Source organism: Podarcis melisellensis, assembly GCF_964234715.1.
Source record: "Podarcis melisellensis genome assembly, chromosome: 12".
In the NCBI taxonomy this organism is placed as follows: domain Eukaryota; kingdom Metazoa; phylum Chordata; class Lepidosauria; order Squamata; family Lacertidae; genus Podarcis; species Podarcis melisellensis.
Window position 1 is genome coordinate 3,342,870 of NC_138544.1, and position 22,692 is coordinate 3,365,561.

Genomic DNA, 22,692 nt, shown 5'->3' on the forward strand with positions numbered 1-22,692 from the left:
GAAGGCAAAGCAAGCACATTTTTCTGTACATTTTCTCAGTCATTCAAAAAACTAGAATAAAGTCCATAACAAAATGATGGAGTGGGTCATTTTGTAGAAGTAAAGCCATTAACAGCAGTGGAGTTTGGAGGCATCACTTGGAAGCAACTATATTTGTCTGGGAGATAACAAAAACACTTCCATAATACAACTAGTTGCACATAAGAGAATTGGGGCAGTAGCAGACACTGGATAATTGAGGCAAAACAATATTTGAAGAAAGCCAGTATGCTACAGTGAATGGGGTTACGTTTCGATGCAAAGATGACCTTTGGAGGAGCCATAACACATAAGTCATGATTTCTCTGCACAATCCAGATGACAGCTTAAGCGAAGATAGATAGTAAGGTGCCCTGAACCTATCAGGTACCATTCTGAATCAAGGGAGTTTAGTTATCGCTAGAAGAATGAAAGATAGGAGGCAAAAAAGATATGAAGATGACAGCACTGGAAAGAGAATGTGGGAGAATAATGGGAAGGAGGATGTTGGCAAGGCAGGGTCTTTGAAAATGATCTCAAATGATAAATAGGTTCAAATGGGAGTGAGCAGTCCTTCAGTTGTTAAGAGTGTTATAGGTTAAAAGTGGCCCTTTGAATTATATCTGGAAAGAGAAGTTATTGGAAAATCTTTAACACTGGCATGATAGATTCTGATCAAAGAATCATGATCAAAAGTCTGGCTGCCATATTCTGAAGCTGCTGTGAATGGTGTTACAATCATGGTGTTACCAGGTAAGTGTGGCATTCAGTCATACCACCATGTGACAACATAGCTTGTGTTCTGTGCCTTTATCAAAATCTTAAGTTTGAGGCTATCTAGTTCAGTAAAATATGCCTCTGAATGTAGGAAAATACAGCAGTATCTTTCATCGGGTACATAGAAAGGAACAGTGGAGGCGTAGAAAGATGTTTGAGGGGACTGGAGTAAAATACGATAAAAGTTTTTAGTACAATTTGGCATGGGATACAGGAAAGTATGGTGGGGTATTTTTCCAAATCAAGAATGCCATACAGAATCTCTGCTGCCCCAGAAAAGTGATAAGAAAATGCAACAGAAGAATTTAAAGTAATATGGTTTCACTTTTGCTAACGAGAGGCTCACAAGAAAGCCAGAGGAAGTCTACAGGGAAAACATTTGAAGCCATGGGTGAAAAAGCACAAAAAATTAACTTAGGAGGGCGGTTGATTTTTTAAAAAAAGCCTAGGTCACAAGAAAAAGATGAGAAAATATTAATTATTAACACATTGCTAGCAGGGATAAATTGTTAATTGTCTTCAAAGAGAATGCAATAGAAGAGAAGAGTAGTTAATTAATGTTCTGGTGGGCTTTGTATGCATAAACCAGTGACAGCCAGCGCAGCACAGTGGGAAGAATGCTAGGCTTAGAGCAGGGAGACTCAGGCTGAAGAACCCTCTCAGGTACAAAGCTCACTGGTTGATCTTCACTCTTTCAGCCCAGTAGTTATCAACCTGTCTTCCAGGAACACTGGAGTTCCTTAATAAGACAGTCAGGAATGGCAGGTAGGCTTCCTTGAAAGATCACTTATCCCTCACCTCAGTTCAGCTGTATAGGAGTGCTGTTTATATGCTGGGGTGCATATTCAATTCATACAGGATTACTGTGTTACTATACAGAATATGCTCCATGTTTCTTGGAAGGCAAGTTGATGGCACAGAAGTTCAAAAAAACCACTGTTTTAGCCTAGCTTACCCCAAAGATTTACTGTGGCGATAAAGGAGCAGATCCATATACATTGCCCTGAACTTCTTGGTGGGAGGGTAGGATGCACATGTAATAAACAAACAAACAAATAAATCAGACTTAGAGTTGCTGGAAAAGTCAAGGTGATGGATATTATACAACATGACTTCTCTGAGCTCCATAAACTGATCACTGGATACAATGACTTTTCAGGCTTAGTTAACTGCTCTAATAATTCCTTTGTGCTATTACAAAATCATTTAAGTAGCTGCCACATAGCTACCAATAACCTGAAACCACCTTTAAACTCTGTGCTAAAATAGATTTTTCTTAAACCTAACCTATTAGCCAGAGAAAGGAATGTATGCAGTTAGTTTATCATAGATGCTAGCTACAGATCGTGTGGTCTGTTGGATTCTCATGAGCAAATTCCTTTATGATTTGTTCTTATAACTTTCTAGGCATAGAAGACTGGATAAATGGATCTAGTTTAGATTAGACTGAGGAGAGCCAATAAAATGACTGTCAAGATCAAGAACCGACAGGAGCTAGCAACTGGTAATGAAATCTACTAATGATGAAAAGTCAGTTGCAGATCAGTTGCACAAGGGACCTGAGAGTCCCAGGTTTGATAGTATGTATGTGCTATTTGTGCCTCTTCTTAGCTCATTCAAGTAGCATGATGTACTAGTTAACAGGAAGAGGCTGGCCCATAGCTGAACAGGTGTCATGGAAAACCCAACAGCATTCACCTTTCCAGACCTCAGTAATGGACAGCTATTCCGATCTTGAATAAAAGACATAAAGCTGTGAAATTTTGAGGTTTGAAAGTTTTGCAGTAATTGTGATTTCTTTAGAATTCCAAAATATTGTTGAAATGTTCATGACTTTGATTTAATCAATGAATTTTGAAATTTGATCAACATGGAGACTTGGGAAATGGGAGACTGGCTTCAAATGTCCCCTCAGCCTGAGGGGCCTGGAAGGCCTGAGGCAAGTTGCCATTTCTCATCCTAAACTACCTCAGAGTGGTGTTGCAATGATAACATGCGGCAAGTCTCTCTGTGTGGCCTGGCCTAATCTCATCGAAGCAAGGGCAGCATTCAGGTCAAATGACTTGGGGTTGCTGAAACATCCTGTACAGAAGTGTATCAGAGCAAGGCATACCTGACAAAGAAAAACTGATGAGTCTTCTGCTTCCCTGGCCCTGGACTGCATCTTCATTGGTGATGCTTTTAAAAATCTGCTGGAAGGAGAAAAATAGCAAGAGAGCTGGCATTAGTATTTTTCCTTTTCTTTTTAAAACAACAATGCTACCTAATGACTATTATTCCTATGGTTGCAATCAAGAACAAATCAATGACAAGGACTCATTCGGCATCTATTGACCAAAACACTTCTTTTGACAAGTTAATGCTATACCAGTAAAGGGGAAATAGAGGCTACTGGAGAACATCATCTCAGAGAAGGGGAAGATGAAGCAACGGATTACCGTAATCTTTTAAATGCCCATAAAAAGAGCATTCTCTTATCCTACTGTTTGTAAACAGCACTTATTACCGGGGGGCGGGGGGGGGGGTTAAGGCATTTGCCAGAATGCAGTTGTTCATTGTTCATTTTGGAAGTAACTGTTTGTGCTAACAAATGGAAATATGGGTTCCTGTTGTTGGCTTGCACCTGTCTGTCTCAGGAGGCCATGGAGGAGTGTGCCATTGGCTGTAGAGACTGATAAGGGAGAGACATGCTCTGTTGCATCGTGGACAGAGGAAGGTGTCTGGTGCTGCTGCTGCAGATGCACCATGTCATTTCTCCTCTCTGTCCTCTTCCCAGCAGTCATTGCTTCTCTGGTCACTGCTATAGATGCAAAACCTGACTGTCTGTCTCCATGCTCTATGGTCGTCTGCAAGGGATTCCCGCATGGCAGGGTTGATTTTGACGCTGCCAAGAATTTTTCTTTTCTTTTCAACTATTTTGTGCCTTTATCCTATATTTTTATCTTGTGAACTGCCCCAAGATCTTTGGGTGAAGGGCAGTATATAAATTTATAATGATGATGATGTCACATTTGCAGACATCTCTGTAGCACAGAACCGGTCAGGTGCCTGAAATCAGCTCACTGCAGAGCATGTCCTTGGGAATCCTGCCATCCTCCATTATACGGACATGACTATTCCCAGTGTAAACATGCTGGGAATATGGGCTTGGGAGAGCACATTTTTGTTTGAGACTCTGCCCTGCCATGTGATGCCCAAAACTTCCTGATGCAGCACATGTGCAAGGCGTTGAGATGTCACTCCCGGCAGCTGTAAGTTGCCCATGACTCACATCCATAAAGCAGTGTGTTCAGCATGCAGGCCTGGTAGACCTTCATATTGGTATTGGATGTTAAGATCACATTCTCTCATACTCTTTTGGAGAGACGAGCCATTGCCATAGCTGCCTTGCCAATATGCCTGTCCAGCTCAGTGTTGATGGAGAGGTTGCTGGTTATGGTGGAACCCAGGTAGACAAAATCATCTACCACCTCAAGTGTTTCATCACCATGGCTGATATGTGGCATCCTGGCAACATGAAATACCTTTGCATGTACAACATCACAGAGCTGCACTTTCAGAGTTGTTTTTGAAAAAGATGAAACCAGCAAGTTTGGCCGAGAAAATATGGAATCCAATCCCCTCTGCTCCTGAGTAGTAGTGGCGTTTTAGCTCTTTGAAAAGGGGGGCACACACATATAGACTTAGCTGTTTGATCAGCAAGGGGAAGGTGCCTGCGGAGTGCCACTAGCCATTCAGAAATATTTACCCAGACTCCCTCTGTTACCAGTGGTACCTCTCTGTGCCCACCAGTAATGATGCAGGGACCTTTTCATTCACCACTCAGATCATGGCAGCAAAGCACAATCTCAAGCCCAACACAACTTCAACAGTCTCCAAGTTGCCATTCTAGCAATCCTGGCTAGGTACAGCAGAGTGAGATTAGCATAGGAAACTGCTCACTAATCATAGCAAACTGCTTTGCTCGATTCACATTAAGTTAGACCTTCTGCTGCTCTTTTAGTAGAGCTGCTTGTATGAGCAAGTTCCTTCCCTAAAATATCCAGCAAAGCACAATCAAGGCCAGAAAATCAGCATTTTTAAAAAATTGACCAGATGTTCCTCTGAAAGAGTTTCTAGGTAGTGAACAACTAGCAAAACCTTGTTAGTTGGTTTTGCTGAATTTTGCTCTTCAAGTACAGCCTTTTTCATTATTTACATTTTAAATTAATACCAAGTTGTGGTCTGCTACACTGCAACACAACTTTGTTTACCCAAATTATTTTCAGGGTTATTCACCATTTAATCAGGGCTTAGATGAGAGGCTACACATCTTGGGTGAGATTCAACCTTGTGCTAAGGCAATTGTTCTGCCAGGTCAAGCATTTCTCTTTGCCAAATGAAATAGTGTCTCCTCTCCTCCCCCTGCATCCTGTTCTGGGTGTTCTCCAAACTGCTCTCCCCCCCCCTGAGCCAATTTGGGGGACTCAAGGAGTATGCAGGGGGAGGAGAGGGAGGAATTCCTGTTGCACGAGCAGTACTTGTTGCCCTAGCTCCTGCTATTGCAACTATTTAGTTGAACCCAGCCCTTAGGGTGCAATCATATGCATACTTATCTAGAAGTCGGGATGGAGGCATCTGTCAGTTCCAGTTCTCTCAGTTTCTCATTATTCCAATTTTAAATTAAGTTCTCAACATTTTGTAGTAATACACAATTTTTTAAAATCACGAAAATTCACCAGCATTTGGTATGAATTTCTCCTAATAAACACATTTTTATGTGCTGTTTTGAACAATGCGGTTTTATATATTCTTTTCACTTTCCCCAAATATATGCATTTCTGTTGGAACTGTTTGTTTGTAGATCTGCATTGCAAAATTCAGGGGGAAAAATGTGAAATTTGAAGGCTAACTGTGTTTCAGTTTGCACATTGTTTTGGAAAGTGGGAATTGGATGGATTCAGCTTTAAATCAGTACTGAATCAAACTTCTCCTCCATTCCTCCCTGGAAGTATGCTCCACCAAATGCAGTGGGGTTTACATCCGAGAGTGTGTGCATAGGTTTGCACTGCTCATCTGTCCAGCCTAGAGCATTGAATAATTAAAGCTCAGATATCGCAACTTCCCTGTATGAAAAAATCAAAACCTTACCTAACAGACCTGATATTAAGAGTATGTTTAAAGATAATAATTAAAAAATGGTTCCTTTCCAGTAAGTTTTCCCTGGTGCAATTTCCATTCACTTCACTAGACTGAGAAACACTTTTAACCCAAATTGCCACCCTCCCCATGACTCATTTTTAGAAAGAAAAATGTTCTGAGAGCCCCAAACATGAGGAAGCCATGCTGCATCTAGTCTGATCCAATGCCACCATACATTGGAAACCAAGACTAAAACAGTAGCATACTCCTGTAGGGCAGGGGAACAGATTTGGCATTTCCCCCTAAAGGGTATGTAGCTTTTATACAACACCCCTTTAAAAAAAAATTCTGTGCCTCAATGGAAAATCCAAGTACATGAAGAACAGATCATGCAGATGCATGCAGGTAAATAGCTGGAGGGAGGAAATACCCCAGGGAGGGAAAACCCAGATTGTTGCTAGACATTTGAACTTGTAAAATGGCTGTTGAGTGATGAGGTCATTAGGCAGTAACCTAGAAAATGAAATCCTGTTCAGATAATGGGCCTTCTAAGGCTGCAGGAAATGTACATTGGGGTGGATGGACAGCCCTTCTCTTCCTTCCTCATTTTAGCTCATTTTAGCCCAAGAAGTGAGCTCACCTGTTTCTCAGCCCTTTAAAAGCCTTGTGACAATCAATCCCGTACCCTTATCATTTAGTAAGTCATTCATCTTGCCTTGATTTTCTCCCCAGCCATTAAAGTAGAACCATATTAAGATCTGTGGTGCTTGTGCAACTGACCAGTGCTGTCTAAACAAGGGAATTTGTTACCTGATGTGTGTAATAAGCTCAGAAGAGCCACTGAAGCATGCAAGTTTATGGATGTACTTTGCAATCACATATCTCTATATAATTTTTTAGATTACAGTGTTATTATGTACAAGCTATTAGTGCTTCTATTATATGGTCATAACAGGAGACATGATCTGAGCAGTACAACAGCTAAGAGATATCATGTGTGCATCAAAGCCATTAACAAACAAATGGCCTTTATAATGATATTCTCTATGCTCATAGGAACAAGTGTGTGTGTGTGTGTGTGTGTATGCACCGGTATACACACACACACCAGTTACTTCTTTGTTATCTGCTTTGTATATTCCATTCCAAGTGCCACAGTTTTTGAGAGCACTTATATATGCAGCTGAGATGTCATATTGAAATAAAAACTAACTCTCTGAGCTGGCATAAACCAATGTAGGACCTTGGTTGAACCTAGCAAAATCTGCATTCATCGTTAAAAACTGTTTATGATTTTAAAAAGCCAACGATCCTGATTTACCCAGAATGTTTAGATGTACATATCTGAAAAGGAAGTGATCTTATTTCAGAGGGGGTAGGGCGTCTCTTCCTCACTAACTACTGCCTTCCTGCAATGTGATTTCTGTGCCCCAGGTTCATTCAGCTGTGAGTGGCACTAAAATAATGTGGTGGAGGAGCTCCCAGTGTGAGCAGAATCCACTGCATGAGACCTGATCATACAGAGTCCTGATCCATGTGATTCTTCGCTCTTAAAAGCAAACACTTTGTTCCTCTCTGAAAGGTGTTGCAACCTCACAGCTAGAACTGAAAACAAAGTAGTGGGGCTTAAGACAAAGTCAAAAGGCAACACAAAGTTACTTGATGAGCACTGTAAAGAAGCAAGCATAACTTACAGGAGCTGCATTATTCTTCACTGTCACACTGGGGGTTGTTGCACGCAGTGCCCCACTCACTCCATGGTAGTATTTGAAGCAGATCTTTGTTTCAGCTAAAAGAAAAAGTCATCATGGATTAACAACAAGTAGCTATTGGTCTTCATCTATTAGGTATAGTCAATCAGAGGGCAGAAAATTTTATTCTGAGATTGCAGTGCTTCTCCTTGCCATAAAATGAGAGAGCTCTTCTGGACCTTGTGCAATTTTTGCTTAGAAACTAGTGCATGTGAGACAGACTGCCAAAAAATGCCCACCCCACCAAACATCCACATTATTGTCAGCATCCCTTTATTCCATGAGCTATTGCTTCTCATAATCATTTTCCTTCTTTTTTTGTTCTTATATTTATCAGACTAATTTGCCCACAAATTTGACATTGCACGTTCAAGTGTTGAATACATAACATCATGGACAAAATAATGTATGCCATCACAACCAATAGGCTTAAATGGTTGTAACTTAGTGGTGAAAATTAGTTCAAAGTGAGAGGCACTTTTCAATGCAGTTGAGAAAGAACACAAGGACGAAGTAAAAAGTTTAGGCTCAGCCCTATTGAAACAGCAGTCAAACAGTGGCTGTTAAGGTACAGAACTCTCAATCCTACTGTGAGCAGGACTTGTACATGTCTATTCTGGAATGAAATCAAGTTGGGTGATCACAGCAGCTGAACTGCAAGCTCAGATTGAATTTTTATTCAGCAATTTTCTCTGCAGGAATTTTAACAGCTCAGCAGCCAAACCTTTTACTCATTTGCCGTGTATCATAAAAGTCTGATGATATCAAAATAACTGCATCACAAACAATAAAGGGATGAGACTGATCTCTCTAAATTACTGAATTTTTACTTGCACTCTTTCTACCTGAACAGTAATATGGAGCACCAGGAATGGAATGAAGTTTGTAAATACTCCTCTCTACAGGCTCAAATAAATCCCTTTAGGATGTAATCATACACACTTATCTCAGTCCCAATGAACTCAGTGGGGCTTACTTCTGAGTAGACATGGATAGGATTGCATTGTTAATTGCTTGCATAACCACCAGATGCCTTGAAGACAAATAATCTAAACTTTTCAATTTCCTGGTGCTGCCTTTAGTAGGCAATATGCTGCTGTATATCAGTAAGGCGAACAATGTAATCTGCTAGTAGCAGCAGACATTGTGATTTTCAAATTGTATTCCAAAGAATTTATTGGAAGCTGATCAGGGAGCTCCTCAATGCAAAGATGAAGAATAGTGGACAAGCTTCCCTGAAAGTCCACCTATTCTCCACTACTGATCTTCCCCCTGCAATCCACTGCTGCAATGGAGCTTTTCCATGCCAGGTTCCAGGATGCATCCTTAGCTGATTTAGGGTAACTGGGAGGTCCCAAATGAAGAGTGTCTGTCCTAAACATGCTGCACAATTTTCTGCAGCATGAGGGGTTCCACTATGGATGCTCAGGGGTGCCTAAGCAATCACATTCCTATGAAGCTGAACACAGAGAATTTGAAGCATGCTGTGTCAAGACATGCTTAGTTAGCCTTTCCTTTTTACCATTTTGATACTGGTTTTAGTTTTCACTTTGAGTTTGGACTTTTAAAAAGCTATCTGCAAGGCAGGAGATTGCTACATGACCCCAAATTATGTCTGGTTTCTATCTTTTTGGGAGAGAACTCTGACCTTCTGTTTAAACCCATGATTAAAATTTTATTGATTGTGACCTGGCTGACAATCAGCCAGAGTTGGAAGGATGCTTTGACATATGGTTTATGAAAGCTTTGCACTTCATTTGAAAAAACTGGCTCACAAACTCAAAGTCACCTGTGGCAAATCGGCACCAGAAGACTTCACTGCTATTTAGTGTTCCTTCATGATGTACAAGCAGTGACCATTTCATGTGCATTTGATAAGTGCATGACTGCCAACACTGGTACCATTTTCAGGGGCGCCGACTTATAAAAAATATTGGGGCGGCTCATACCGGGGTCCTGCCCCGGGAAGTTTTCTAAATTTTAGATGAAAATTAGTGAGTTTTAAAGTTTTTTAAAAGTATTTTAGAGTCATATGATCAACATTAAAACCCCGAAAACTCGATTCTCTATAACTCCACACTCTGGGAAACTCGACAAGCCTGAAACACTTTTTGGCTTTGAAAAAAGAAACAAAACATAAACACGCACGGTATTTTCGTAAAAAGCTAATTTAATTTACAGTAACAATTATGCTTATAGACTATTACAGAGCAGTGAATATATAGCTCTGAAAAGACTGAAATGATATTTAAATAAATCCTAAACTATCATTAAAAGAATAAAATATAAAATATTGCTGTCGCACAGTAATAGCACTTTGATTAATAAGTGAAATAGCTAATTTAAGCTTACTTTGAATAAGGCTGAGGGTTAATTAAATAAAAATAATATCTAAAAGTTAATGCTTTAATACAGTTAATAAAGTTAATACAGTATGCCTAATACTGTATGTAAATACTGTAATACTGTATGTAAATAACGGGCTTTAATTGGGTCTTACACCCTAAAAATATTTAAGTATTTGAAAATAACTAATACAGTACTATAGTAATATAGAAATACAGTACTAAACTAGTACTAATATTTCGAAACTGAAAATTTAACATTCTGTATGTATTTAATTCTCTATTTTATAAAGATTTTTAATATCTGACAGTGAGTTTGGAGTAGCCCAATGCAAAAATCCTGAGGATCCATGTGGATCCATGCTTTGTAACCACGTTTTTGCACCACTGTGACCCTAGGCAACAGTGGGTGCGTGATTTTTTTGGTGCAAGATGTAGCCATGGGCATGCTATGTGATCTGATGGTGAATTTGGGGTGACCCAATGCAAAGATCCTGAGGATCCATGTGGATCCGTGCTTTGTAACCACGTTTTTGCACCACTGTGACCCTAGGCAACAGTAGGTGCGTGATTTTTTTGGTGCAAGATGTAGCCATGAACATGCTATGTGATCTGATGGTGAATTTGGGGTGACCCAATGCAAAAATCCTGAGGATCCATGTGGATTCGTGCTTTGTAACCACGTTTTTGCACCATTGTGGCCCCAGGCCACAGTGGGTGCGTGATTTTTTTGGTGCAGGCTGTAGCCATGGACATGCTATCTGATGGTGAATTTGGGGTGACCCAGTGCAAAGATCCTGTGGATCCATGCTTTGTAACCACGTTTTTGCACCATTGCAGCCCCAGGCAACAGTGGGTGCGTGATTTTTTTGGTACAGACTGTAGCCATGGACATGTAATGTGATCTGATGGTGAATTTGGGGTGACCCAATGCAAAAATCCTGAGGATCCATGTGGATCCGTGCTTTGTCACCACGTTTTAAATGGGGAGGGAAGGAAAAACACAGAAGGGACAAGAAGCACAAGAGGGGTGTGGGGAGAAGCAGCTGGCTAAGAATGCAGGGGAGGAGTTTAACGGGGTGGGGGGGAGGAAAGGAAGGCAAAAGTCCCCCCCCCCCAGCCAGCCCTCTCTCTCTCTCTCTCTCCCACCTGCATGTTTTTCGGCTGCCTGCGAGTCCCTAGAGAGGAGGAGGTGGTGGGCTGGAGCCTGCACGCAGTGTGACTAGGAAAGAATTAGAAGGAAGGACTCGATCCTTTCCTTAACCCTCTGCTTGCCAGGAGGGCAGGGGATTCCCTGCTCTTTGTTGAGTTTGAGCAAACGCAGCAACAGAAGCGGGTGGGCAGTAAGACCCTGAGGCAGAATGCAGGAAAGCAGCAGCTTCCGCCTTCCCTCCGCCCGCCCAACCGCCCGATCTTATTTTTGCCTGATTTTTGCCCCTGCGCTCCGGCTCCAGGGACCACACATTCGCTCAATAACACACACAGACATTATAGAGCGAAATTTACGGTAATAATTTTCTTAAATTATTGGGGGGCAGAGCCCCCCCCAAATGAATTTTTGAGGGGGCTCGGGCCCCCTCAGGCCCCATGGAGTCGGCGCCTATGACCATTTTCAACTGTGGAATGGGGTGGAATGGGGTGGGGCAGGCTTATGCACAAAATGACCTGGAACATCATTTATTCTGTTATCACTAGGTTGGGTGTGCATATCTCCTCACCAACAGCTCCTGAGTAAGTTTAGCACTTGCAGGATAAGAGAAAATGTCCCATTATAGATAAGTAATCTTTTAAAGAACAGGAAGAATAAATATATGGTTTTGACAATGGAAGGATATAACAAATGAATCACTATTGGGAGTCATTTATTTTTAATAAACATATTTATTTTCAAGAATACAGAGTATATAAAGAAATAAGAATTAAACTGGTAAACTTCCAATTGTTTCTCCTGTCCTTTTAAACTGTCCTGTGCTTTTAAACTTGTTCATAATTGACTTGCAGTTAGGGCAGAGTAGTAAAGTGCCCACGTTTATGGATGACAAAAGTGGTAAGAGTAAACAAAGATCTCTGCAGCATTTGTTAATGGGCATGATGTGGTTAATGGGTTCCAACATAAATTAGTAAAAAGTGATACAGGTAAGCCTGCCTTCACAAAAATGCTTATGGAGTCTGAACTGGTGAACTGGGATCCTGGGGTCATGGTGATGAAAACATTGACCCAGTGCATGACAGAAATCCCATGCTACAGCTCATCAGTAAAAGGTTTGAACCCTGCCAGCATCACAGTGTTGTTGTTATACAAATCTATGATGACATCACACTTGGAATACTTGTGTACAGTTCAAGTTGCCATGTCACAAAAAGGATACAGCCGTACCCTCTGGATACGTAAACTTTAGAAGTGCTCAATCATGTCGCGCGCATGCGCAGGAGCGGTCCTCCGGTTGCGAATTCCTTGGGATGCGTCCGACCTCCGGAATGGATCCCGTTCGCAACCGGAGGTACCACTGTATTGTAGAGCTGGAAAAGGTTCAGAAAAGGACAACAAAAATGTTCATGGGGCTGGACAGCTCATCAATGATGAACAGTTTTTATTTTAGAAAAAGGGAGGGCAACATGAGTACACATAGACCTGCTGAAGTTCTCTCTGTGCCCAAAGAATATATCTCCTAACAAAGCTAATATTAATTTAGCCCTGCGGATTCATTTTTGTGCACAGTCTTCTCTGACTTAAAAAGTAAATGTTGCCAAATACAGTGGTGCCTCGCAAGACGAAATTAATCCGTTCCGTGAGGCTCTTCGTATAGCGGTTTTTTCGTCTTGCGAAGCAAGCCCATTGACAGCTTAGCGGATTAGCGCTACAGCTGTCAAGCGGCTTCCAGCGATCAGCTGTTAAGCGGCTTATCAGCGGAACAGCTGATAAGCGGCTTAGCGGCTTAGGAAAAGGGAGAAAAAAGCGGGAAAAAAACCACGGGGGGGTGCAAGATTTTTTTCGTCTTGCGAAGCAACCCCATAGGGGAATTCGTTTTACGAAGCGCCTCCAAAACGGAAAACCCTTTCGTCTAGCGGGTTTTTCGTCTTGCGAGGCGTTCGTCTTGCGGGGCACCACTGTATAAACTTCGTAGCATGACCCTTTGCACATTTACTAGGAAGCAAGTGCACTTAGGATTTCAGCCTTATGGTTCCTGCATGACGCTGCTTTTCTAGATTTTGTCAGGAGAGCCAGGTTAATCCAACATAACAAAGCATTCCTGGCAAACATGGAAGACCTCTCTTCAAATAAGTGATTTCAAGTTCAAACATGTGTATAACTAAAACAGCAGCTCTCTTTCCACTGTGACAAATTTCTTTTGAAACCAAAGGGACCTTCAAAAAGCATTTTGAGATCTAGCAGATGACTCTGCTGTAAAATCAAATAACTAAAGTAAAAAGTCCTGCAGGCACACATAAGTCCTTGAGCAAACGTCAGGAAGCCCTTTGGATCCAGGCCACTGTGAGGTAGGATTTTGCTAATCCTCCCTCTTGCCCTTCTACTGTGAGAATGAATAACTTAAGGGCCTAGATCCAAAGAGCCACCTTAGGCAAGCCCAAGAGCTTGAGGGTGCCGCATACTTTGAAGTATAGGCTCTTGCACTAGACTTCAGAAATAGAAATCCAGCTCCCATTAGGCATGAATAACTAGTGGCATAATTTTTTGATCCTGGCACAATACTGTTAAGTGCTAATGAGGTGCTACAGAACTAACAAATAAAGTGTACACATTTGAAGAGACATTTGAATACTGATAAAAAAGATAAGACTTATAAAGAAAGTGTGTAAACATCTTCTGCTCAAACAAGCAGCCAGAAAATCCAGACAAAACTCAAAAGAGAGGCTTCAGATAGGGAAAATAAACAAAACCGAAGCCTACATGAAATTTCACAGAAGATGGCCATATTCCTGCTTTACTGGGGACTGAACTAGATGACCCTGCGGTTCTATAATTCTACTCTTATAAAACAGCAGGGGTTTGATTTAAGGCTGGAACGAGAGAATCCGCTAAGTTATCCTGTGATAATGGGTGCACTAAATTAATCAAGGGTTAAAAACTTATGAGTTAAAAACTTCTGGAATGCAAGTAAGGACTAATGTATGTTTTTGTTCATTTTGAGTGCCCTATTTATAGGCCCCAAATAAATGTTGGCTACTATAAGGGTTTGGACAAAGGAATCCATACCTGAATCTAGACACAGCAAGTATGTTCTCTGGCTCAGGTTCCCTAAGCCTGAGCAGGAACCTGAAGAAGAGGAAGCAGAAATTACTGCTCTGCTAGCCAAGCAAAACTCAGGACGAGGGTCCTAGTATTTCATATCAGGCTTGGCCAATCAAGAGGCTTCAAACTGTCAAACACTCACAGTTGTCAGCTCTCCTTTGTGTGCTACACTATTGTGGCTCACCAAACTTGATCCCAGCCTCCATTCCTGAAGTCCTTGTTTCAAACCCCAGAGTAGCTTAATTCCTTGTGGAAAATTTATGGCTGCCATTTTTCTCTTGGCAGTAAGAGTTCACTAGATCAGGTAACCAAGGTCACTTTCTCTTTTCCATTAGTGCTGACAGAAGTTGTGTTAGCAAATCCATCCAGCTCCCTAGAGATGATGTAATGTCAAAGCACTTGTGTGTATATCAGTTATCATGCCAACCCAACAATTTCTAAAATATCAAGAGGATATCAGGTCATTTTACAACCTGCAATGCATTTTGTATTGCAAAAAGAATAAGGAAAAAAGAAGGGAATCTGTGGGTGAAAGAAGTTTTGTTGGCACTTTAATACTGCTTTGCCTGGGATGTTTCAGCTTCTTATTTCAGGCTCACTGCAAATCTGGCTTCTTCTTCTTCTTTTACTACTGAAACTGTATCGTACATGGATGTTGGCACGATGACGACCCATTCCTGTGCAAATCTGAACATCTTCCTTTTTGCCAGTGCTGTTCTTTGCTAGATATAAGCAAAACAGGAAGTCCATCTGTGGACACAATGGCTGATCTCTAGCTACACTATGTAAAATGATTCACTGGGGATCTTCTTCCATGGCACTAGGTAAAAAATTCCCACATTCAGGTAAAATCAGTTCCTAGAACTATTCATATACAGTAGTACCTTGGTTCCCAAACTTAATCTGTTCCGGAAGTCCATTCCAAAACCAAAACATTTCAAAACCAAGGCACGCTTTCCCATAGAAAGTAATGCCAAATGGATTAATCCATCCCAGACTTTAAAAACAACCCCTAAAACAGCAATTTAACATGAATTTTACTCTCTAAGAAGAGCACTGATCCATAAAATGAAAACAATAATCAATGTACTGTACTATAAAATAAATAAGACAGTATTGCAGATGATGAAAATTAAAATTACCGTATTTTTCGCTCCAAAAGACGCACCAGACCATAAGGCGCACCTAGTTTTGGGAGGAGGAAAACAAGAAAAAATTATTCTGAATCCCAGAAGCCAGAACAGCAAGAGGGATCTGGCTTCTGGGATACCATGTGGCTGTTCTGGCTTCTGGGATAACTGCGCCAAGCCTCTTCAGGGCAGCGGGATGAAGGCTCCCCCTGCACGAAGAGGCTGCGCACAGCTAAGGCAGAAGCCAGGACAGGCGCGTCATTGAAGGGGCACTGCGCAGTTCTCCCTCTCTGTGCAGCGCCATTCACTCACATTTCCCCTTACTTTTTAAGAGGAAAAAAGTGTGTCTTATGGAGCGAAAAATACGGTAATTTTTTTTCTTACTTGCTTTGATGATAGTCATTGTTTGGAGGGAGGACTTTTATCCATTTCTGCAGTCTCACAATCAATCAATCAATCAATCAATCAATCAATCAGCTGAACTGGGTTCCACACAGTCACAAAAAAAAAAAAAACCAAAAAAGCCTCAAAAACAAAAGCGCAAAATAGCAAAACCAAAAGTGCCAAATACAGTGGTACCTTGGTTCTCAAACTTAATCCGTTCCGGAAGTCCATTTGACTTCCGAAATGTTTGAAAACCAAGGCACAGCTTCTGATTGGTGCAGGTGCCCAGGAAACAATAGCTGACAGCTGCATTGGATGTTTAGCTTCGAAAAATATTTGAAAACCGGAAAACTTACTTCCGGGTTTTCAGCGTTTGGGAACCAAAGTACCACTGTACTACCCCTTTTTCTTTTAGCTCTCTTCTTCAAGATAAATATCCTTTCACTTAGAATTTCACTTGTTCTTTATAATCCTTTCCGCTCTTCAAGGTTAGCTTGGCTTTAGAAGCTTAACTTTCCCTAGAAGGGGTGGATTTATTATCTTCAATATAAAAAGCAGCAATGCCAAGATTAAGCCAGTTTCCCATCCTGGATTATCAAATCCTCTCAAACTTCTATTCATGGAACAGCTAAAACTGATTTTATCTGAAAACATACCCCACATATTTACTGTTGAGTGTTTCCCTACAAATCTGTTAAGGAAGGTTTGATGAACAGTGGAGAGTATCAAAATAAGGTTGAAATTTACTTTATGGCATTGCCTGCTCAATTACGAAACGAGTTGATTCATCCTTAGCTAAGCATTTCCTTGCAAATAATGTAAAGATGAAATATAACCACAAAAAGTTGCTTTATAACCAATTTTGTCAAACAAGGAAATTAAGCTACATTTGCATTTATTAGCAAACACTGATTGGTCAAATGGTTTTAAAAAACTGAAGACAGGAAAACCATTGGGAAGTAATTTGTGTATCTGTGCAAACAGGGAATTAAATTGAAAAGAAAAATCGCTGCATTTTGGCTTGATTACTGCCCAATATAGAGACCCCATAAATTAAATCAGCACTGTACTCAACCTTGTGATAATACAGTATGATCAGATTACTGTTTCACATTCCTTAATTACACTGGACACTGACACTGATCACTACTGTGTGATTAAATTACTTCTTTCTTTCCATTTAGCCGTTATCTGACTGCTCATCATTTTCTTAGGATATTTCAGAGCTAAGATTTATTCAGATCTAAAGGACCTGTGATGGCCTGGGATTCTGATTCTGAGAGTGAACCGGAGGAATCCCAGCCGGCACAGGAGTCCCCGCCTCCAGGGCCGGCTGAACTGGGGCAGGGCCTTGATTCCGAGGAGCCTGCACCTGTGCCGGATCCTCAGGAGCAGGCACCAGGTGAATCCATTCTGGCCCCAGAGGTGCTTGAGGACTCAGTGTCTGCAGGTGAGCCTCCTCCGGGGCCCAGTAACCCTTCGGCCTCTCCTGAACTGCAGAGGCTGAGGGCGGAGGGGCGAAGGGAACTGGTTTCTCCCAGGAGGAGTGCTCACCTTAAGGCCAGGAGAGGCGGGGCTCCTGGGGGCCGGGACCGCCCCTGGCCTCAGAGAAGATAAAGGCCAGTCAGCCCGGTCCCAGGTTGCGGGAGCAACGTCATCATTGAAGAGCTGTATCGGGCAGCATCCAGTCCTGTTCCTCCAGTGTTCCTGTCCCCGCCCGGCTCCCTGTTTCGGGCCTCGCCTCTCATCTTGTGGACTATTTCCAGGCTAGTGACTCAGGACTGAACCTTGACTACGGTAGCAGTAACCTTCCCCCCGGGACCAGCAAAGGACCATGTGTGGAACTCCACCTGGAGTTCACTTTAGAGGCCAGTACCTGTCTCACCAATACTTAAAAACACACTTATATTAAGTATGCTGGCTCTTTGCCATAATAATAAACATTCACTCACTCACCTATATTATGTATTGCAATAATAATGTAGCTTGGAAACCCACATTCTAAGCATATAAACTCGGGTGCATTTGGTTTTTCATCATGTATATTGTAACTGGAAGAAAAAGAGACCCCTAGGGAAATAATCATAATATAATAATAATTTATTATTTGTACCCCACCCATCTGGCTGGGTCCCCCCAGCCACTCTGGCTGGCTTCCAATAAAGATTAGTAATGGTAAAGGGACCCCTGACCATTAGGTCCACTCGTGACTGACTCTGGGGTTGTGGCGCTCATCTCGCTTTATTGGCCGAGGGAGCCGGCGTATAGCTTCCGGGTCATGTGGCCAGCATGACTAAGTGAACCAGAGCAGCGCACAGAAACACCGTTTACCTTCCCATGGGAGTGGTACCTATTTGTCTACTTGCACTTTGACGTGCTTTCGAACTGCTAGGTGGGCAGGAGAAGGGACCGAGCAACAGGAGCTCACCCCGTCACGGGGATTTGAACCGCCGACCTTCTGATCGGCAAGTCAAGGCTCTGTGGTTTATCCCACAGCGCCACCCGCGTCCCTCCAACAAAGATTAAAAATACATTAAAATGTCACACATTAAAAACTTCCCTAAACAGGGCTGCCTTCCAATGTCTTTAAAAGAAGCACCTTTAACAAGGTGCTTTAAAAGAAGTGTGTCATAAATCAAATCATTAGCACCAGATAGGTGGAAACCAAGTAAGTACAGAGTTTTCACCAGTTTTGATTTTAAAGGTTGAAATAAACAGTGCATTTCAGTAGATTAACTTTTTTCTCATTTTAATAAAAAACAGGTTGTGAATATTTCAATGCGGTTTAGCTTCACTGTTTTGTTTGGTTGCTGTTTCTTTGGCACCATTTCTGAAAACATCACACTGGCTATAACATCTTAATAGGAACTGCAAAATAAATAGAATGATATCCCACAACTCTATATCTGACATGATGACGCCACCAGACATTGGCAATGAACTCATGTTGATCAACACAATCGGTTGGCTTGGGCTACATAAAGGACATCTGAGGGCAAATGAGCACAGAGCAACCAAAACAAATAAATGAACATTTTTGCAAGAAGGACCAAAAGGGAATGAGTTTTTGGTCCTTTCAAATACTGTGAGAAAAACTGGGAATAGTTTCAACTCTGCCCTGGTTCAAACAGAGTTTATGTGCCAAAACCCTGATTAATCCTCACCCCTACCTCACAATGGTAAGTAGTACAGGGGCCCTGATTTTTGGGGCCTTTGGGCACATTTGCAAACTGAAAACACTGCCATGGACACCACACATACCAAGCAACCATATTGGTAACAACCATATTGGTAACACATGGCAACAATATTCTGGCTACAATAGCATGCTTCTCTCAAGTCTGATTTCAATGCTGGGAAGGGATTCTGTGGGCACCAAGGAAGGAAAGCCTCTATGAGAATGTATATACCTGCAGGCACCACACTGGTGACACATGCAGTATAATAACAGAGGTCTATTTAAAGTGCATGCAGACAGTCTTAATTTGGCTCCAGGCATAATCTTTTTACTCCTGTGTATACTAGAAGAATGATGTATTTTATTGATTAGCATATTGGATAGATTTCTCAGGATAGGTGGGTAGCTTTGGACTTGATGAATCATATCAAAAGACACATTCACTAAATTCAACATTATGCAATCTCAGATAATAAAATTTAAACACATACACAAAAATGAGGCCAGCTCTATTAATCACTGAATATTTATCCCACATTCAGAATCAATATGCATGCATTTCTTTTATGTCAACTACACATCTTATGGTATTTTTAGCCTAATATTTCCATGGCAACAGAGAATGCTCCATTTGAGAAGACAGATGTTTCAGAGCTGTGTAGCTGGGGAATTCAAATGAGAGGTCTAAGCAGTTTTTCAGAACTTACTGCATCTTCCAGTCTTTTATCATAGAGTCATTTGTTGATTCTTATAGCTTCTGATTAAATCTGATTGCATTGGAGTGGTCAAAAAGCCACCAATATTGTGGGGTTTTTTTGTTCAGATAAATACTCTTGTGGCAATAACAGTAGTGAATTCTTAGAATTATCTGAATCTAACTTGTGAGAACATAAATGCTCTGACTTCCCTATTGAGCATCAGTAGTACAAAATACCTCATCTTAGTTTTGTGAACAATTCACTTGTTTTGGACAATCTCTATTAGGTATCTCAAGTCATCTTACTTCAGGGTTTCTCAAGCACTCAAGGGAAGAAAAAACACTTAGGACAGATCCTAGAGTTTGGTAGTAAAATGGCTAAAGCACACCTTGGGGTTTCTTCATTTTAGATGCAAAATAGAGAAGAGAATCAAGAGCCTTTAGTTTTTAGCTCTGAAAAGAACTATATTTATATTAATAAATAATATGCAATGCATGGGTTGCTCCTTTCTTTCTGCAAAAACATGTACCCTGTTCTTCATTCTAGTTATAAGTGTCTGGTGATAAAATGGTCTCTGTGTAAATGGTTATTTATGGTGTCATGTTCTTGGGGTTGGTTTTTTTTTAAAAAAGGAGCAATCAAGCTGTTTAATTATCATGCATTTTCAGCATAATATGAAATAAACAGTGGCTTAAGAAAGCAGAAATGCCTCATACTGCAGGGGCAGGGAGGAAAGTAATGTTAAAAAAACAACCCAACAATTAGAGTTACGCAACCTCGCACTGGAGCTCGGTGGTAGAGCTAACATTTTGCATACTGAAGTTCATTCCCTGACATGTTGAGGTAGGACTGTGAAGTACCCCTTCCACAAACTCTGGCGAGCTGCTACCAGTCCATGAAGATAATAGACCAGGTGATGGTAGACGATGGGTCTCAAACCCTCAGTGACTTAGGGACTTCCCCTGCATGTGAAGATAGGCTCAAGTGGATTGAACAGATGGGACCAATAGTGGGTCCAACATCAAGAAGGTGGTATCAGCATGTGCTGTAGAGGGAAGTGAGGGGCAGATGGGGCTCGTCAACCTGGAAAGGCAGCCCACCTAGGAGAAGGAAAACTCTGATCTTAAACCTCTATTGCCTTGCGGGATATCTTTGGGATAAGAAAAGACTAAGGAGTAAACCCTACACAAATCCTAACATGGTTAGATGGCGACTGGTACACCTCCTTCTGGCAACTCCTGCAATGAAGCTGATTCCAAACATTTTGCTCTGCTTTCCTTTGGGCTGCAAGGCCAAGAGTGGGGACTTGTTGTCTGGACAGCTCAGGACCTCCATACACACTGACCAGGCTTGTGCTCCGGGGAGATCATTTCAGCGCTGCTAATGAAGCAATTTGACTTCACCTCTGGAGGTGCTGTCCATTGTGAGACAGATGGATGCCAATGACAAGATGGACCAATGGTCCGACGTGGTATAAGACAGTGTCCTATTATCACTTGCTTACTCAACATTTGGTGGTTAGCAGTTGAAAAGGAGAGGTGGACTTACATTTTTTATGTAAGTTATGCACAGTGAAAATTTGATATGTAACCTTAGTGCAGTGATGATCCATTAATACAAACCAACATTTGGTACTGGAGCTCATCTGCATTGGTTTGCTCTATGTGAACTGGCCTTTGTGTTCTTTGAAATTAGGCTGTTAACCATAGCAGCTCTAAAGACAGAACTTCCCACAGCTTATTCACATTGTTCAACTATTGCTACAAGTGCTCATTTATTTAGGACATGCCAGGTACATTTTGCATTTGAGCCTCCCTTCACTTCCCTCTGGTGTTTCTGACCGTTCTCTCAGACTTTTAAAAAAGAATTCTATTACTAACTTCTAGATGGTTTGGAAGTCCTCTGTACACCTCCACCATAGGTTAAAGAGAAACCACATTATTCAAGACAGGAACCAAGCGACCCAAATACATACAAGCCTCTGCAGTGGTACCTCGGGTTAAGTACTTAATTCGTTCTGGAGGTCCATTCTTAACCTGAAACTGTTCTTAATTTGAAGCACCATTTTAGTTAATGGGGCCTCCCGCTGCTGCTGCCGCGCCACTGCTGCCCAATTTCTGTTCTCATCCTGAAGCGAAGTTCTTAACCTGAGGTACTATTTCTGGGTTAGCGGAGTCTGTAACCTGAAGCATATGTAACCTGAAGCGTATGTAACCGGAGGTACCACTGTACTGTAATTATCACACTATTGGTTTCCATGAAATGTTGTGTTTCGTTTGTTCCCAGAACATTGCATTTGAAGAGTGTGAGAATAGTGTGGTGACGTTGTACTGGTGTAACTCCTATTAGCACTAATTAGACAACAGAAAATAGAACTCTTCTACAGCATATTTTTTCCTCCCACATAGAAATTACCAGCTGGTGGAAAGCTCCATGAGAAACTGAATGAATCAAATTAATGTCCTGGCATAAGCAGATGAAAGCTCACCGTAACCATGGAAGCTGCATCTATTCATTCATCAACCAAGTAACAATCTCTGATCTGGAGATTGTTGACTAGCACCTTCCATTGTAAGTCTGACTCTCCATTGGAATGCATCACTGAAATGGGATAATATCTCTTGTTTGCCTGGATGTAAGATGGAGAGAGGTGTGTGTATCTGTGGTAGCCTCTAACCTTTGTGTGGCTGGCATGCAGCCTACTGTACACAGGTAGGAGTCAATGACTGTCGCTTTATCCACTTTTACCTCTGCCCCTGCCCACCAATAGCTCATGGAGGAATATGGCCCCAGGCCTGAAGATGTTAGCTTCATATAGTTTCATAGCAAATGAAACTATAGTTTCATAGCAAATAAGGTTAATTCCAAGTCCATCTGAAGCCATTGCATAGTTTAAAGTGGAATTTTCAATGTCTATTTTTCAAAAATGCTTTATGAAATTTCCCGGCTACCACAGAAGTTTGAATTCAACTGAACACCATAATGGCATCCAGAGTAAGTAAGTAATTGGGGAAGAGTCTGCAACTGTCAAGGATCCC

General features: G+C 41.5%; 1 protein-coding gene across 7 annotated transcripts in view; it reads right to left on the minus strand.

Annotated features, from left to right (window-relative positions):
* The window catches only part of HECW1 (HECT, C2 and WW domain containing E3 ubiquitin protein ligase 1), a 192,045-nt gene that overhangs the window by 87,345 nt on the left and 82,008 nt on the right, over window positions 1–22,692 (minus strand). For 5 of the 7 annotated variants that reach the window (XM_081930971.1, XM_081930975.1, XM_081930974.1 and 2 more), the window contains 2 exons: window positions 7,611–7,705; window positions 2,909–2,987 (listed from right to left, as the gene is read on the minus strand). In XM_081930971.1, coding sequence (XP_081787097.1) covers window positions 2,909–2,987; window positions 7,611–7,705 — 174 coding nt within the window. The remainder of the gene's footprint in view (window positions 1–2,908; window positions 2,988–7,610; window positions 7,706–22,692) is intronic. The other 2 variants (XM_081930976.1, XM_081930972.1) reach the window with 1 other exon arrangement.